The sequence below is a fragment of the Erinaceus europaeus genome, chromosome 12 (genome assembly GCF_950295315.1).
Source record: "Erinaceus europaeus chromosome 12, mEriEur2.1, whole genome shotgun sequence".
NCBI lineage: Eukaryota > Metazoa > Chordata > Mammalia > Eulipotyphla > Erinaceidae > Erinaceus > Erinaceus europaeus.
Window position 1 is genome coordinate 1,169,884 of NC_080173.1, and position 17,467 is coordinate 1,187,350.

General features: G+C 47.1%; 1 protein-coding gene across 1 annotated transcript in view; it reads left to right on the plus strand.

The window, feature by feature from the left end:
* Positions 1–16,162, plus strand: part of TLK2 (tousled like kinase 2) — a 111,378-nt gene extending 95,216 nt beyond the window's left edge. The window contains exons 18-22 of the mRNA XM_060202518.1: positions 3,893–4,062; positions 5,458–5,596; positions 11,245–11,356; positions 12,612–12,719; positions 15,084–16,162. Of these exons, the coding sequence (XP_060058501.1) occupies positions 3,893–4,062; positions 5,458–5,596; positions 11,245–11,356; positions 12,612–12,719; positions 15,084–15,257 (703 nt within the window). The 3' untranslated portion in view covers positions 15,258–16,162. The remainder of the gene's footprint in view (positions 1–3,892; positions 4,063–5,457; positions 5,597–11,244; positions 11,357–12,611; positions 12,720–15,083) is intronic.
* The last annotated feature ends 1,305 nt before the right edge of the window (positions 16,163–17,467 follow it).

The window sequence follows — 17,467 nt, forward strand, 5'->3', positions numbered from 1 at the left end:
GGACCTTTGCTGCTTCATACATGAAAGGTTTTTTTTTTTTTTTTTTTGCATAATCATTATGCTGTCTCCCCAGCCCCTATGTATACTTTTTTTTTTTTTTAATCTTTATTTGCTGGATAGAGACAGCCAGAAATTGAGAGGGAAGGGGGTGATAGAGAGGGAGAGAGACAGAGAGACACCTGCAGCCCGGCTTCACCACTTGTGAAACTTTTCCCCTGCAGGTGGGGACCAGGGGCACGAACCTGGGTCCTTGTGCCCTGTGACATGTGCGCTCAACCAGGTGTGCCACCACCCGGCCCCTTACATTTTTAACTAATCAGAGAAAATAAGTTGATTTCTGTTGTTTTTCAAAAAGATGTACGTACACGGGCTGGGCAGTGGCACACCAGCGGAACACACACATGTATCACCGCGTGGCAAGATGTCTGCCTGGGCCCCCGCCCGCCTGGAGGGTAGTGGTGGAGCAGGGCTGCAGGTGTCTCTTTCTCTCTCCCTCTCTGTCTTCTCCTTCCCTCTCAGTTTCTCTCTGTTTCTCTGTGAGAGAATCAGAGTGTCACACTGGCATATTTTTATCAGGAGTCAGACTCCATGCCTCATGCTTGAGTGTGATGCTTTATCACTGGGGCAGGGCTCGCAGGCCGTGAAAGCACGGCTGCACCAGCCGTGGGGTTCCGCACACCCTCACCCGCGGGGGCTGGACAGGGCAGACATACTCTCACCTCATGGCCATCTTCCACACTCTGCTCTTTTTAATTTTAATTGATTAACTTTATTTTTATTTCTTTTTACTGCCACCAAGGCTATTGCTAGAGTTAAGTTCTGGCATTACAAACCACAGCTCCTGGTGGCCATTTTTCATACCCCCAGCCCCTATTTTTGATAGGACAGAAAAATTGAGAAGAGAGAGGGAGTAGAGAAAGAAAAAGACAGAGAGACACCTGCAGACCTACTTCACTGCTTGTGAAGTGTCCCCCTGTAGGTGGGGATGGGGACTTGAACTCGGGTCCTTGTACATGGTAATGTATGTGCTCAACTGGGTGTGCCACTGCCCTTGGAGTGTGTGTGTGTGTGTGTGTGTGTGTGTGTGTGTGTAGAGAAGTAGTAGAGTTGGTGATGTTTCTTGCCTTCTATGTGGTGTCAGGGATCATGTGTGAGTATATTCTTACTAAGTTGATTCCCTAGTTCTGGGAAGAATTTTACCCAAAAATAAACCAAAACATTGATTTAGAAAATCATAAGAGAATTACTTGGGTGTTAAAAGTGAGATTTTGCTTATAATTGTGTCAAAGAATAAGTCCACTAAGTGTGAGGGTGAGTCTCAGATCCCAGCATCTCAGATGAGGGATCTGGAATGGCAGACATCCAGAGGGGGTGTTGCATCTTTCAGAAAACACATAAGGGATCTCACAGCAGCATATCAAGTTCACATTCGGTTTTGACGACCCCAGGCTGCAGAGGGCTGCAGCTGTCTGCTCTCAGGCCTCCCCTCTACCCTGCCTCTGTGGGAGGCTGTTTGCAGACTGCTCCCCAGGCCCCATGTTACTGTGTGAGTGGGAAAGGAAGTGGTGGTCAGTAGCTCTGGTGGCTCCAGCTTCCTTTGGAGCCTGGACTCTGATTGCACCATCTCCCCTCCTCCACCTCTGCCCTTAGAGTGCTGATGGCTTCCTGTTTTTTATTATTTCTGGGCTGCTTCCCTGGCAAGTTCGTCTTCTCAATTTTTCTGTCATTGTCTAAGAAGCTCCCTGATTTTAAATTCTCTGTCTTTCACTCAGTGTGGTTCTTACTTTCTGACTAGATCCTAGCTGATACACATAAATTGCCACAACTTAGACTAGTTCAGAAGATGTTCACACAAGAATATCTAAATGCTCAGTGAGTCTTTCTTCACTTGGAAGAAAGACACACAGTGTAACAATCCCACAAGTGGTATAGGCTTTGTATTTGGGTCAGTGTGGTGTAATGATAGTAGTAAGTACAATTATTAGAACTGCAAGTATCTGTAGGTGTGGGGTGGTGGCACACACATATTACAGTGCACAAGGGCCTGGGTTCAAGCCCCTGGTCCCTACCTGCAAGGGGAAAGCTTTGTGAGTGGTGAAGCAGTGCAGCAGGTGTCTCCAATAAATAAAGATAATAGTAAAATAAAAGAACCACAGGTGGCCCCCAGCATCTGGAGGAAGCTTCACAAGCAATGAAGCAGGGCTGTAGGTATCTCTTGTCTCCTACTCTCAGTTTCTCTCTGTCCTATAAAAATATAAGAAAAGAGAAAGAAAAAAAGGGGAGGATAGATACCACCAGGAGCGGTATGGAGTTGTGACTGGGGAGACAGCATATAGGTTAAGTAAATGACTTTACTAAAATTTACAGGCACTAAAATCCCTGGCTTAATCCCTAACACCAACATAAGCCAGAACTGAATAGTAGTGCTCTGGGCTGTGTGTCACGTCCCGTCCCATCCTTGTGTCCCCTCTCTCTGTCATTCTCTCTTCGGTTCTCTTTCATTAAAAACAAACAAAATATATTTTGAAATTACTGATTTTTAATGAGAAAAAGAACCAGTGCATCACTTTGGCACACCCATTGCTAGAGATGAACTCAGTACTCATTATTTGAGAGTCAGACGCTTTCCACACCACTGCCAGGCACTCTGTTTAAAGCTCATTTATGTTTGCAACTTTGGCCAAATTTCCAGGGCAAATAGATGTGACCAGTCTTTGAGACCTGGGGCAGATTCTGGATCCATTCTCTGGGCTGTGCAAAATATTTGTATTGAGGGCTGTATATGTGGCCGCGGATGTTTGATTGGAAGTGAGGCTTTTGTATTGAGGGCTGTGTGTGGCCGCGGATGTTTGATTGGAAGTGAGGCTTTTGTGTTGAGGGCTGTGTGTGTGGCCACGGGTGTTCAGTTGGAAGTGAGGCTTTTGTGTTGAGGGCTGTGTGTGTGGCCGTGGGTGTTCGGTTGGAAGTGAGGTTTTATACTGAGGGCTGTATATGTGGCCGCGGGTGTTTGATTGGAAGTGAGGTTTTGTACTGAGGGCTGTGTGTGTGGCCGCGGGTGTTTGATTGGAAGTGAGGCTTTTGTGTTGAGGGCTGTGTGTGTGGCCACGGGTGTTCGGTTGGAAATGAGGCTTTTGTCTTGAGGGCTGTGTGTGTGGCCGCGGGTGTTCGGTTGGAAGTGAGGCTTTTGTGTTGAGGGCTGTGTGTGTGGCCGCGGGTGTTTGGTTGGAAGTGAGGCTTTTGTGTTGAGGGCTGTGTGTGTGGCCGCGGGTGTTCGGTTGGAAGTGAGGTTTTGTATTGAGGGCTGTGCGTGTGGCCACAGGTGTTTGGTTGGAAGTGAGGCTTTTGTACTGAGGGCTGTGTGTGTGGCTGCGGGTGTTTGGTTGGAAGTGAGGCTTGGTGGCCCAGGAGGTGGCCCAGCGTCTGTGTGTGGGCTCCAAGTGTATATGAGCTACTGACTTCAGACCCAGCGTTTCCTGTGCCACATGATGGTCTGGTTCTCTTCCACTTTATTAGTCATTCATTAGCAAAGTAAATCAATCTTTAAATAATCAAGAGATGCAACGTGATGTAGCTGAAGGAGACAGTTCCAACTTGAGGATACCTAGCTTAAGTTTGTTATAGTACTTTGCGGTGTTCTTGTAATCTGGCTTCAAGAAGGGTGTGTCGTGGCTGAATGAGCAGAACAGGTACCAGTGTATAGAGCTTCTTCACCAAGAGACTCAGCACACCTCTGCTCAGGCAGTTAGGACTGAGTGAAGAATCAACTATTTTTAAGGAACAAAGATGTAAGGAGTGAGAAACCAATTACTCAAAGTTTTTATTGACACTGGTATAAACAAAGTTGATTTGTTATCCTGTGGCTAAATATGGCTTACATATGCTTCATCTTTAGGTTTTGTACAGTATTAGAGTACTGTGAAGGAAATGATCTGGACTTCTACCTGAAACAGCACAAACTAATGTCAGAGAAAGAGGCCCGGTCCATTATTATGCAGATTGTCAACGCTCTAAAGTACTTAAATGAGATCAAACCTCCCATCATACACTATGACCTCAAACCAGGTATGCCTAACTTCAAATAAGTTTTATTTGGTCTTATAATCGACTTTCTATTCTATAAAGTTGGACAGAGTTAGCAGAAGCCAGGAAGGCCTAGTAGCCTCTGCTTTGGGTGGCCTGCTCCCATGTGGGAACAAAAGAGGTTTGGTCACACTGGGAAGTTTTGAACACTCTGGACACTCTGGAGAAGCAATGTCCTTGGCAGTTGGCAACTCCAAGTCTCTGATAAGTACTCAGAAAGCAATGGTTTGTTTTGCACAGTGAATTCTGCGGAGTGGTTACTATTTCCCATAGTCTTCTCAAGGGTGCTAAGGCCAGTTAGACTTCTTGCCTCTACATTTTGTTGTCTTTCTCAGCTGTTTTTAAAATATGTTGTTGTTCTCAGATTGGTTTGGGGTGGTGGGTTGATTCCCTTCTCTGCAGTTGTAGGTTAATGGTGACCCTCCTTTGCTCTTGTGGTAGCTATGTATCCAGTCTTACCACTGGCTCTTCTTTGTGTACTAATACAGTATAAATGACTGAAACCGTCACCACAATGAAGTGATCATTTTCAAAAATCTTCTTCTTCTAGCGTTTGCCCTTCTTCCATAGCCAGTCAACAGCGTCAGGTTGAAAGCTGTCAGGAGCTGCTTGTTGCTGGCTTTGAAAGTGACTGGGATCCATGTGGATTCAGTCGGCTAGGAAGGATCGTCAGTTTCCCAATGAATGGGTACTCACGGGTTGCACCATGAGAAGGTCGATCCATTGCATCCCAAAAATATGACACTGGCATGATTGGGTTTTCCATGGCTGAATAGAAACTATTTTCTTGCCGTAAGAACTGTAGGTGGCACTGTGATACAAGCTTTATTCCCTTCTTTGTTTTCTTTAATTATTTTCCCTTAAAACTACTGTTCTGAGAGTCAGGCAGTGGCGCAGTGGGTTAAGCGCAGGTGGCGCAAAGTGCAAGGACAGATGGAAGGATCCCGATTTGAGCCCCCGGCTCCCCGCCTGCAGGGGAGTTGCTTCACAGGCAGTGAAGCAGGTCTGCAGGTGTCTGTCTTTCTCTCCCCCTCTCTGTCTTCCCCTCCTCTCTCCATTTCTCTCTGTTCTATCCAGCAACCACCTGTGAAGCGACTCCCCTGCAGGTGGGGAGCCGGGGCTCAAACCGGGATCCTAATGTTGGTCCTTGCGCTTTGCGCCATCTGCGCTTCACCCGTTGTGCTACCGCCCGACTCCCAATTGTTCTTTTTCTGATGCTCTGCTGGTGACTTAGAAAACAGAAGGTGCAGTCAGACACTTGAGGACTCTTCTCCAGGCAGTTGGAGCTCACATAACTTAGTAGATTGTTGTGTGCTATTACTTGGAGTTTTTCTCTTAATTCATCTGCCATTACTCATGAAGATTTTTGTATTTTAGGTAATATTCTTTTAGTAAATGGTACAGCATGTGGAGAGATAAAAATCACAGATTTTGGTCTTTCCAAAATAATGGATGATGATAGTTACAATTCAGTGGACGGTATGGAGCTGACATCACAAGGCGCTGGGACTTACTGGTAGGTATCTGCAAAACACACCAGGGCTGTTTGAAACATCTGTAGTTAGCAGTGGGTATCTGGTCTCCCATCCAAGTACTGAGCAGGACCGACCCTGCTTAGCTTCCGAGATCTGACGAAATCGGGCGTGTTCAGGGTGGTGTGGCCGTAGACGGATATCTGTTCTCATCTTGTCGGATTGGACAGAGTGGATCAAACCATCGCACACTTTTATTCCCAGATAAAATCTGTCTGTTCGGGTGGGGGCAGATAGCATAATGGCTATAGAATCTCATGCCAAAGGCTCCGAAGTCCTAGGTTCAGTTCCCCGCACCACCATAAGCCAGAGCTGAGCAGAGCTCTAGTTAAAAAAAAAGAAAAAGAAAAAAAAAAATCAGGGAGTCGGGCGGTAGTGCAGTGGGTTACGCGCAGGTGGCACAAAGCACAAAGACTGGCGTAAGGATCCCGGTTCGAGGGGAGTCACTTTACAGGTGGTGAAGCAGGTCTGCAGGTGTCCCTCTTTCGGCTCCTCCTCTCTCCATTTCTCTCTGTCCTATCCAACAACGACTACAACAATAATAAAAAAAATCTGTCTTTTTCAGCAGTTTGATTCCATATATTTTTATTACTTTGTCCACTTTTTTTTTCTCATCTCTCCTTTCTTAAAAGTCACTGAGGAGCAGGTTTTGTCTGGTGAGCTATGTTCTGAGTTCTGTACAGTTAACCCTTCCTCAGCCACTGTACCCCGGTTCACTCTGCCTGCATTTTCTGTGATCTGCTTGTTACTACTTTTGACAGTGAAAACCATAGATACCCTGAGCTCAGGCATTCAGTTTAACTATATTATTTAACTTTTCACTTCGTAAGTGGTAGCACAAAACCACACGTTCTCCATATTCACAAAGAAAGCTCCAAGTGCGTTCAGAACGCCGTTTCTAATGTGATGTCTGGGAACAAACCTCTGGCCTTCCACAGCAGCCTCTGTCTGCTGCACACTCTAAGGCGAGGCCCTGGGCCTGGGCCCACCCCAGGTGCTGTGCTTTGTGCTCATGTGCTGCTAGGAGTCGAGCCCAGGCAGGCAGGCCGGCCCTCGTGCCTGGAGCCGCACACTGTTGCTAAACCGGCCCTACATCCTACAACGGTCGCCGTTCCTCATGGCCATCTCTAGTTACGCATGTCACGGAGCTAAGTGGCACAAAGAATAGGGCTCTGGACATGCTAGTGGAAGTGAGGAGAACTGTCCTTTAATAGGGCATGGGGTGGCGCGTCCATGTGCAGGCACCCAGGTTTGAAACCCTGATCTTCGGGGCTGGCAGAGTAGCTCCCTTGGCTAGTGCACCACTTTGCTGTGTGTGCAGCCAGCTTCACGCCCAATCCCTGCCAAGGTGGATGAAGGCTTGGTGCTGTGTTCTCTTGTGCCCCCCACCTCTGTCTCTACCTAAAATAATAATAATACTAAAATAAAAAAAAAAACCCTGATCCACATCTGCAGGCGGGGGGAAGCTTCATGAGTGGTGAAACAGTGCTGCAGGTCTCTCCTCTCTCTCTCTACCTCCCCTTCCCTCTCAGTTTCTATCTGTTCTATTTAAAAACAAGCAGACAAACAAACAAACAAAAAACAGAACACACTCAGCTCTGGCTTGTAGTAGTGCCAGGGACTGAGTCCTGAATCTGGAAGCCTCAGGCATGAAAGTCATTTCCGTCCATTGTGCTAGCATGAGAGTGTGTCCTTTATGTACTTATTTATCCGTAAATTTCTTCTGTTTATTCACCTTACCACTCTTTCTGATTCTGTGTTCCTTCTGTAGTGTATGGTCTGACTATTAGGTGCAGATGAACACTCTGCCTCAGATGTTTCAATCCAAAAATGACTTGAAAAAAACATGCAGCTGAACTGCTTTTTAAATGGAACAGAAGCCGGCCCATCACTTGAGCAGCTTTTGCCTTCCAGCTCTTGTGCTTCCCTCACCGCACGTCTTGATTTTTATCCCCTGGTGTAGGGTCTCAAGTTTTTCACAGAATTGATCTTACCAGCATGAAATCAGTAGAGATCAGTCTGTTATCTCTAGAAGTCTGCCTTCAGCTGTGCTGTGACCAAGACCCTGAGAATAAGAAGTATTCAGCTTCGTTAGTGCGGAGAGGGACTTAGCCTCCCACATCGTGCAGTTCAGTGTGGTTGGCTCCAGTCAAGCCACACCTGCAGTGCATGAGTGCGTGAGGAGGAGAGGATTCAGATGGAGAGAAAGTCCTGCCAGCAGCTGCTTGACGTGTCTAGTGTCTCTGTTAGTCCTGCAGTAAGCCCTCATCACCCTTCAAGTAGGAAATGTAATCGACTTTAAAATAGTTATTTCAGAGATGTCTTTTTTTAAAAAATCTAACTTGTAAGGAAACCCCCGTCGCTTCTAGCTGTATCTTGATGTCTGTTAATACAGCCACCGTAAAAGGGAATGGTGCGTTTCTTTGTGTCTTCCCACATCCTATTTACATATGTGCATATGCTCCTCCTTTTAATTTCAGTTTCATATCTATCAGTTCTCTAAATTCTACATTTATGAGTAAACCATCTAGTCATCGTCTTCCACCTCTTATTTCTTTCTTTCTTTATTTATAAAAGGGAAACACTGACTAAACCATAGGATAAGAGGGGTACAACTCCACACAATTCCCACCACCAGAACTCCGTATCCCATCCCCTCCCCTGGTAGCTTTCCCATTCTCTATCCCTCTGGGAGCATGGGCCCAAGGTCATTGTGGGTTGCAGAAGGTGGGAGGTCTGGCTTCTGTAATTGCTTCCCCGCTGAACATGGGCATTGACAGGTCGATCCATGCTCCCAGCCTGTCTCTCTCTTTCCCTAGTGGGGCAGGGCTCTGGGGAAGCAGAGCTCCAGGACACATTGGTGGGGTTGTCTGTCCAGGGAAGTCTGGTTGACAGCATGCTAGCATCTGGATCCTGGTGGCTGAAAAGAGAGTTAACATACAAAGCCAAACGAGTTGTTGACCAATCACGGACCTAAAGGCTGGAGTAGTGCAGATGAAAAGTTGTGGGGGAGGGGGGATGGTGGTCTCTGTTCTGTAGATAGCTAGTAGGCATGTTTTAGTTATATTCCAAAGGGCCTGTGGCTATACTATACTAGTTTCTTTCTTTCTCTCCCCCCCCCATCTCTTACTTCACTAAGTATAATCACCTCCAGTTTCATCCATTTTGTCCCAAAGGATGCAATCATTTTTTTGAGTGCAGCGTAGTCTTCCATGGAGTGTCTATCCCATAACTTCTTATTTATTTATTTATTTATTTATTTATTTTATTTATTCCCTTTTGTTGCCCTTGTTTTATTGTTGTAGTCATTATTGTTGTTGTCATTGTTGGATAGGACAGAGAGAAATGGAGAGATGAGGGGAAGACAGAGAGGAGGAGAGAAAGATAGACACCTGCAGACCTGCTTCACCACCTGTGAAGCGACTCCCCTGCAGGTGGGGAGCCGGGGGCTCGAACCGGGATCCTTATGCCAGTCCTTGTGCTTTGCGCCACCTGCGCTTAACCCGCTGTGCTACAGCCCGACTCCCCAATCCCATAACTTCTTTAGTCAGTCTTCTCCTGGGGGACGTTGCGACTGCTGTGGATGATGCAGCTGTGAACATAGGGGTGCATGTGTCCTTTCTAATTGTGCTTGACTGTCCACTGGATAAATGCCCAAGAGATGTTGCTGGATCATAGGTATTTGCATTTTACTTGTTTAAGAACTGTCCACACAGTCTTCCAGAAGGGCTGCCCCAGTCTGTATTCCCACCAGCAGTGCCGCAGGGTCCCTTTCTCTACCACCTCTCCATCTCTGGCACCTGCCACTTCTCGGTTTGTTGATGGAAACCCTTCTCTCAGGTGTGAGATGGGATCTCAGTGGAGTTGTAATGCATTTCTTTAATGGTAAGTGAAGTGGAGCATTTCTTCACATGCCTGTGGGCCATGTGTGTCTCTTTAGAAAACTATTCAATTCTTTGGCCCAATTTTTTTTAACTTTATTCATTAATTAATGAGAAATCTAGGAGGAGAGAGAGAAAGACCCAGACATCACTCTGGATCACTCTGGTACATGTGCTGCCAGGGATTGAACTCAGTACCTCATGCTTCATAGTCCAATGCTTTATCCACTGCATCGCCTCCCGGACCACATTTGGGCCCAATTTTTTTTTTTTATATTTATTTTTTTTATTTATTCCCTTTTGTTGCCCTTGTTGTTTTTTTATTGTTGTAGTTATTGTTGTTGTCGTTGTTGGATAGGACAGAGAGAAATGGAGAGAGGGAGGGGAAGACAGAGAGGAGGAGAGAAAGACAGACACCTGCAGACCTGCTTCACCACCTGTGAAGCGACTCCCCTGCTGGTGGGGAGCCGGGGTTCGAACCGGGATCCTTATGCGGGTCCTTGTGCTTTGCGCCACCTGCACTTAACCCGCTGCGCCACCGCCCGACTCCCTGGGCCCAATTTTTAATTGGGTTGTTTTTGCTTCTTTTGTAGATCTATACCAATTCTGTGTAGATATTTGATATCAGTAGCGTGTCTGATGTGTGATAGTCAAATACTCCATTTACTTAGTTGCCTATTTATCCTGGTGTAGTTTGCTTTTGATGAGTAGAAGCTTTTTAGTTTCATGTAATCCCATTTAATTTACTTGTTTTCATGACCCAGGCCCATGGGGTTGAGCCTCCAAATACTTATTTGATGTAAAGATCCTGCAAAGTTTAACCAGTGTTTTCTTTTATAAATTTTAGAGTTTCCCTCCCCCCCCTTTTTTATTATTAGATAGAACAGAGAGACATTGAGAAGGGAGAGAGAGAGAGACCTGCAGACCTCCTTCACCACTAGTGAAACAACACCCTGCAGGTTGGGAGCAGGGCCTCAAACCTGGGTCCTTGTGCTTGATAATGTGCTTAACTGGGTGCACCACCGCCTGCCCCTTCCCCCTTAAAATTTTTTCTATTGGATAGAGACATTGGGGGGATGTAGAGGGAGAGGTTCAGAGACACCTATAACACTGCTTTTCACCACTCATGAAGTTTTCCCCCGGAAGGGGGTGGACCAGGGGCTTGAACCTGGGTCCTTCTGCACTGTAATGTGTGTGCTCAATCAGGTGCACCACTGCCTGGCCACATATTTTAGGGTTTCTAGTCTCATATCCAGGTCTTTGATCCATTTGGATTGGATTTTGGCATCCGGTGTTCAGGGGTGGTCTGGTTTGACTTTTCCTCATGGGGTGGAGCCCGTTTCCCAGCACCATCTGCCGAGTGGAGCTGCTTCGCCCCATTGAATTATCTTGGCCCTTGTCATGTGTGTGTGGCTCATCTCTGGGCTCTCTGTTAGTTCCACTGGCCCAAGTGTCGAGCGCATCCTAGCACTGCACTGTTGTAACTGCTGCGCTTTGTAGTATAAACTGAAGTTGGGGAATGCGATACCTCCACATTTCTCCTTGTGGGTCCTTAACTGCCTCCTTAAGTTAGGGTGTCTTTTTATGGTCTTTCTCCAGCTAGATCTAAGGTTTGCTGTTGTTCCCCACCCCCAGCAACTAAAATTCAGTTTTTACTTTCCAACAAGGTCTTCTGCTTAACCTTTTTTATATGTCTTGGATTTATTCAGTCATATTTCTAAGTTTGTCCTCCCCCCCCAACCCCATTCCAGGTATTTACCACCAGAGTGTTTTGTGGTTGGGAAGGAACCACCAAAGATTTCAAATAAAGTTGATGTCTGGTCGGTGGGTGTTATCTTCTACCAGTGTCTTTACGGGAGGAAGGTAAGGAAAGAGGCTGAATGCGGGCACTGGGTTTTCATCTTGGGTGGCACTGTGATCAGTGGCATGCTGTGGGTGGCACTGTGATCAGTGGCATGCTGTGGGTGGCACTGTGGTCAGTGGCATGCTGTGGGTTTTACAGAATGGAGTTCTGAAAGGTGTGCTTTGAAGAAGACTTAACACTTAAACTTTATGCATAAGCAAAGAATCTCAGTCCTAGGATCCTTAATGAATTCTGCTGGACAACTGGAAGTGTGTACTTTTTGCTGTTCTCAGAAGCAGGGCAAATTTTAATTCTTAAACCATGGGTATGGGATTATATGAGTAGCTTATTAAAATTTTTAATTCTTAAACCATGGGTATGGGATTAGATGAGCAGCTTATTAAAGTATGCAATTTCCCAGGAGCCAGAAATTAATTAACTAATTTATTTTAATTCCCACCAGGGCTATCTCTGGGGCTCAGTGCCTACATAGCAAATCTGCTGCCCCCAGTGACCACATTCTATCCCCCCCCCCTTTATTTTTCATGGAGACAGAGAAGCTGAGGGGCCAGGGTGTAGAAGAGAGAAAGAGGAACGTCTGCAGGTCTGCTTCACCACTTGTGAAACTTCCTCCCTGCACATGGGGACTGGGTCTTGAACCTGGTTGCTTGTTCATGGCGATGTGGCCAAGAGCCATTTGAACAGACTGGAAGAACGGAAGCTTGCAATAGCTACAAGGCTTTTATTCCCAGCCACCCCCTTAGTTACTGGCATCTGAAGCTGTATACTGGGTAAAGGTGTCAGGAACTATTTATTGTTACCTCTGCTCTGGGGTATGTGGCTCAGTGTAGCACTGGAACCAGCAGCAGCCTAGCGGCTAAGTCGTGACTGTATGTACAGCAGCAGCCAGCCGTGTGCTTGTGCCCACATAGCTGCTGTCAGCAGGTTTCTGTGTTGCACTGCTCACAGTTAGGCTTGGAAACTTCTGAGAGTTCTGTTGTTGGTTGCTTTTAGTTGGGTTTTGTCTTAACCTAGATTAGTCTAGGTTTGTCTAAAAAAATTAAGAAACGGATAAGAATAAATTGCAGGTGGTGAAATTGCTGGACTGTGAGAAGGTTACTCAGAGCCTTTGCCCTCTGTCTGTGAGACAAAAAACCAGAAGATAGGGTTCTTCTTACCCGTATCTTCTTCTCCCCTCCCTGTGGTTTTTAATGGTCTTCTCTCCCATTTAAATCAGAGGGTCCCACCTTTACTTATCTTGTTTCTATATGATAGCCCTTTGGCCATAACCAGTCCCAGCAAGATATTCTACAAGAAAATACTATTCTTAAAGCTACTGAAGTGCAGTTCCCGCCAAAGCCTGTAGTGACACCTGAAGCAAAGGTAAGTCTTGGCCCAGTGACCAGCAGAAAGGACTCTGCTTGGCGTTCTTCTCTGTCATTTCTCTGGGTAGCAGCAGCTGGATTATTAAGCACAAAATTCATGAGTCATTAAAAAAAATCCTTCCTGGGAGTCGGGCGGTAGCGCAACAGGTTAAGCGCACGTGGTGCGAAGCTCAAGGACTGGAGTAAGGATCCCGGTTCGAGCCCCCGGCTCCCCACCTGCAGGGAAGTCGCTTCACAGGCGGTGAAGCAGGTCTGCAGGTGTCTGTCTTTCTTTCCCCCTCTCTGTCTTCCCCTCCTCTCTCCATTTCTCTCTGTCCTGTCTAACAACAAAGACAACAAAAGGGAAAATAAATATGTAAAAAGCATAAAAAAAAATCCTCTTTCTAAATGCTTTTTTAAAAAACTTATTAGATAGGAGAGAAGCCAAGAGGGGAAGGGGAGACAAATGGAGATAGAAAGAGAGACCAGGGGTCGGGCGGTGGCGCAGCGGGTTAAACGCACGTGGCGCAAAGCGCAGGGACCGGCAGAAGGATCCCGGTTCGAGCCCCCGGCTCCCCACCTGCAGGGGAGTCGCTTCGCAGGTGGTGAAGCAGGTCGGCAGGTGTCTGTCTTTCTCTTCCCCTCTCTGTCTTCCCCTCCTCTCTCCATTTCTCTCTGTCCTATCCAACAATGACAACATCAATAACAACAATAATAATAACTACAACAAGGGCAACAAAAGGGAAAATAAATAAATATAAAAAAAAATTAAAAAAGAAAAAAAAGCCAGGAGTGATGTTATTTTTTTTTGTTAAACATGAAAAATATAAAACCAGTAGTTCAAGTTTTTGATTTTTTTTAAATAGACTTTTTAGAGCAAGTTTAAATTCACAGCAAAATTTACTAGAAAGGATTCTCACCCCACTCCCCCACACACAAACACATACCTTCTGTACCCTCCCTAGAGTGACACTCTTGTCACTGTCAACATAATTGCGACCCTCATGTAAAGTGTAGCTTTAGAGTGAGTGCTCATGACAACACTTTATAAGATGTTGAGGAAGTAGAAGCCTCTGGTTAAAAACGGGGCAGGTAAGGTGATCTGTCTACTAAAGGACGTGCGTGGGAGAAGTCCCATAGCGGAGAGTCCTTGGCCCCACGCGTGTAGGCAGAGGAGACCTCCACGTTGGCACGATGCAGAGTCCAGGGTGCCGGTAACAGCCCTGCTAGGATGCAGAGTCCAGGGTGCCAGTACAGCCCTGCTTAGGATGCAGAGTCCAGGGTGCCGGTACAGCCCTGCTAGGATGCAGAGTCCAGGGTGCCGGTACAGCCCTGCTCAGGATGCAGAGTCCAGGGTGCCGGTACAGCCCTGCTTAGGATGCAGAGTCCAGGGTGCCAGTACAGCCCTGCTAGGATGCAGAGTCCAGGGTGCCAGTACAGCCCTGCTAGGATGCAGAGTCCAGGGTGCCGGTACAGCCCTGCTCAGGATGCAGAGTCCAGGGTGCCGGTACAGCCCTGCTCAGGATGCAGAGTCCAGGGTGCCGGTACAGCCCTGCTTAGGATGCAGAGTCCAGGGTGCCGGTACAGCCCTGCTAGGATGCAGAGTCCAGGGTGCCGGTACAGCCCTGCTAGGATGCAGAGTCCAGGGTGCCGGTACAGCCCTGCTTAGGATGCAGAGTCCAGGGTGCCGGTACAGCCCTGCTCAGGATGCAGAGTCCAGGGTGCCGGTACAGCCCTGCTAGGATGCAGAGTCCAGGGTGCCGGTACAGCCCTGCTTAGGCTTTCTCTCACAATGTGACTGCACTGGGCTGTGTCCTTTGCCTAGTGATGACACTTCAGGGAGGATTGAGCTTCTCAGGAAAAGCATTCACCAGTCTGCGACACTGTAGTTTTAGTCTCCTCACCTTACATATGATGATTGTCATTAAAATTTCGGAGGGCTTCACATAAAACCTTGCATACCTATAAGCTCTAAAGTCACAGGGTCAACCCCCAGTAATACCATAAGCCAGAGCTGATAGTACTCTGATAAATAATAATAGTAAGTATTGTAAAATTTTACATGGGGCCACTGTTTATAGCTGCAGTACCACAGAACTAGACTCCACCCATTCAGACAGCCGAGACAGACAAGTCTTCGTGTGTGTTCGTCCTGGTGTTGGGGTAAAGGAGTTTAGAGGCCAGGCCCGTTCCCCTCAGGAGCACAGTGCCTCTCTCCCCGATCTTCTGGTCTAGGTGGTGGTTTCTGTGAAAGGCCTAAAGCTTACCCTTCTCTTAGAAAATGTTTGCCCTGGGCCTCTGGCAGCTACTACAATGCCTTTGAGTTCCTCATGGGGGAGCAGGACTGTCGCCCTCACATTTCATTAAGAAGACTTCCTTTCAGGCATTTATCCGACGATGCTTGGCCTACCGGAAGGAGGACCGCATTGATGTCCAGCAGCTGGCCTGCGACCCTTACTTGCTGCCTCACATCCGAAAGTCGGTCTCCACAAGCAGCCCTGCTGGAGCTGCTGTTGCGTCCACCTCTGGGGCATCCAATAACAGCTCCTCGAATTGAGATCGACTCCTAGGCCACAGACTGCTGCCGGACAGAGCGCACAGGCGGCGTTGAGCAGCGGGTTTGGAGCGCGGCGAATCCGAATGGGTCTCGTGAAACCTGCACCAGGTGCTTTTATTTTCTTGCTTTTTCCCACCCGTAGAGCGTGACAGCATCGGTCCTCACTGAGGAGAGACCTTGGGCGGTTCCGACCAGGCCGTGGGAAAAGGCCGAGCCCAAGGTTCCGGCGTCGGCGGCCACTGTGTGTGGCGGCTGAGTGAGGAGAAGAACTGAAAAAAACTGGTTCCGTGTACTGTGGCCTGAAAACAAGCAGACTCGGGGTCCCTGATGCAGTGCTTCAGCTGAAGAATGTGGACTCGGAAAGTACAGACTGGGCTAGTCCAGTGTCTATATTTAAACCTGTTCTTTTCTTTTAATAAAGTCTAGGTAACATCTCCTGAAAAGCTTGTAGCACAGAGTCTCAGCTGGGGATGGTGTTTGACTTGGGAGGACGAAAGTTGCTGTTGCCTGCCACAGGCACTAGAGTTAGTGTTTTATCCCCAAGTAATTCCAATTTCTAAAACATGCAGCTTCCCTCTCCCTTTTTATTTTTGGAAGAATACAGTGGGTCATAAAGTGAAACCCGTATCCGCAAGTACGTGGCGATTTTCATTCCAACCAGATGCAGCTTTCTCCTCTGTCTGGTCTCCCGTTTGCAATCACTTCCCTCCTCTCAGCAGGGAAAAGATTGAGGAGGACTGAGACATGTGGGCTTTTGCCAGTGGACAAAGAACGCGGTCAGAAGGCTGCAGCTTGGAGTCTCTTTAGGTTTTCAGCTATTTCTTCACAATTTGAACACTTGACGGTTTCCCCTTTTAATTTATTTGAAGTGCTATTTTTTTAAATAAAGGTTCATCTGTCCATCAGTCCTCTTGGATTCTCTGAATGTAGTAGCTGCAGATACTGCTACAAAGGTAGGCAGAAAGCGTCCCAGGGCTCGGCGCTTCTTACCAGGGCTCTGGCACATAAGCCGTGTGCATTTCTTGTTAACCTCACTATTAAACGTGATCAGCCAGAAGCTTTCCTCTGTTAGATCTTTCAGCAGGAAGCAGCCTCCACTCCTCACAGTTTGTGGATGTGTGTTGGTGTGAGTGTTTGTATGCACACGTAGCTCATTTTGTCTCTCACTCTAAGTGCTGCATCAAGGGAAGCAGTTCACTTCAAATGTAAACATTCTTTCAGAACTTTCCCCCTGAACTGTGTGGTCAGCTGAAGATGGAGCTGAAATGGGAGATGCCCCACCAAGCCCTTAAGATAGCAGAATGCTCGACAGCAGAGGGAAGGAAGCCAGAGACAGAACATGTGGTAGCCAGCTTGGAATGTCTCTGACATGTGGCAAGAGGGCTCGGCCAGAAATGTTTAAAGATCAGCATCCGGGGCATTTGAGCTCCCGGGTCAGTGGAGAGGGAGTCAAGAATGGCAGAAAACGTTTAAGTAACTTGAGACTCTAATGCTTCTTTACATGTGAAAAGTGCCACTGCTGACATCAGGGCCTTTGCTTGTTCCTAAACTAGCCCTTCTCTCCACTGTATCAGGCGAACTTAAGAAAAGGTGGAGTATTTTACGTATGTGCAGGATACCCTGTTTTAATTTAAAACACTCTCTCAAGATGCTTAGCAGCAAGGGCCTACGGAGTCTCAGAGGTTAGGTACAGTGTCAAAAAACGATGCATCAAGTTACGGTGTTTAAAGTTACCCAGATGAATAAAGTTATTTTTTCTTTCAGTAATCTTACTGAATTAAAAACATCTTTAAGTCTTCTTTCTTCCACTGGAAGTAAACTGAAGTCCCTGGACTCGTGGTCACTTCTGTTTTGTCCTAAGGACAAAGTGCTTTTGCTTTGCCTTCCCAGGTCTTGAGCCTGGGTAAAGCCTCTTCCCACTGCCGGGGTGAGCTCCAGAGAGTTTGCAGAGTTCCCACTGAGGATTGAAAAGTGTCTCGTCAGGCAAAACACAGGACTTGCCTGCCTGAGAGCCTGAGTTCAGTACCTGGTGCCTTATATCCAGGTAGTTTTCTGTTTGTCTCTCCATCTCTTTTGATGAGACAGTTTGTTTTTTAAACTAGATCGATAGATTGATAGGATAGAGACAGAACTTGAGGGAAGGAAAGAGACACACCTGCAGGCCCTCGTCACCACACATGAAGCTCCCCCTCCCCCCAGGTTGAACCCAG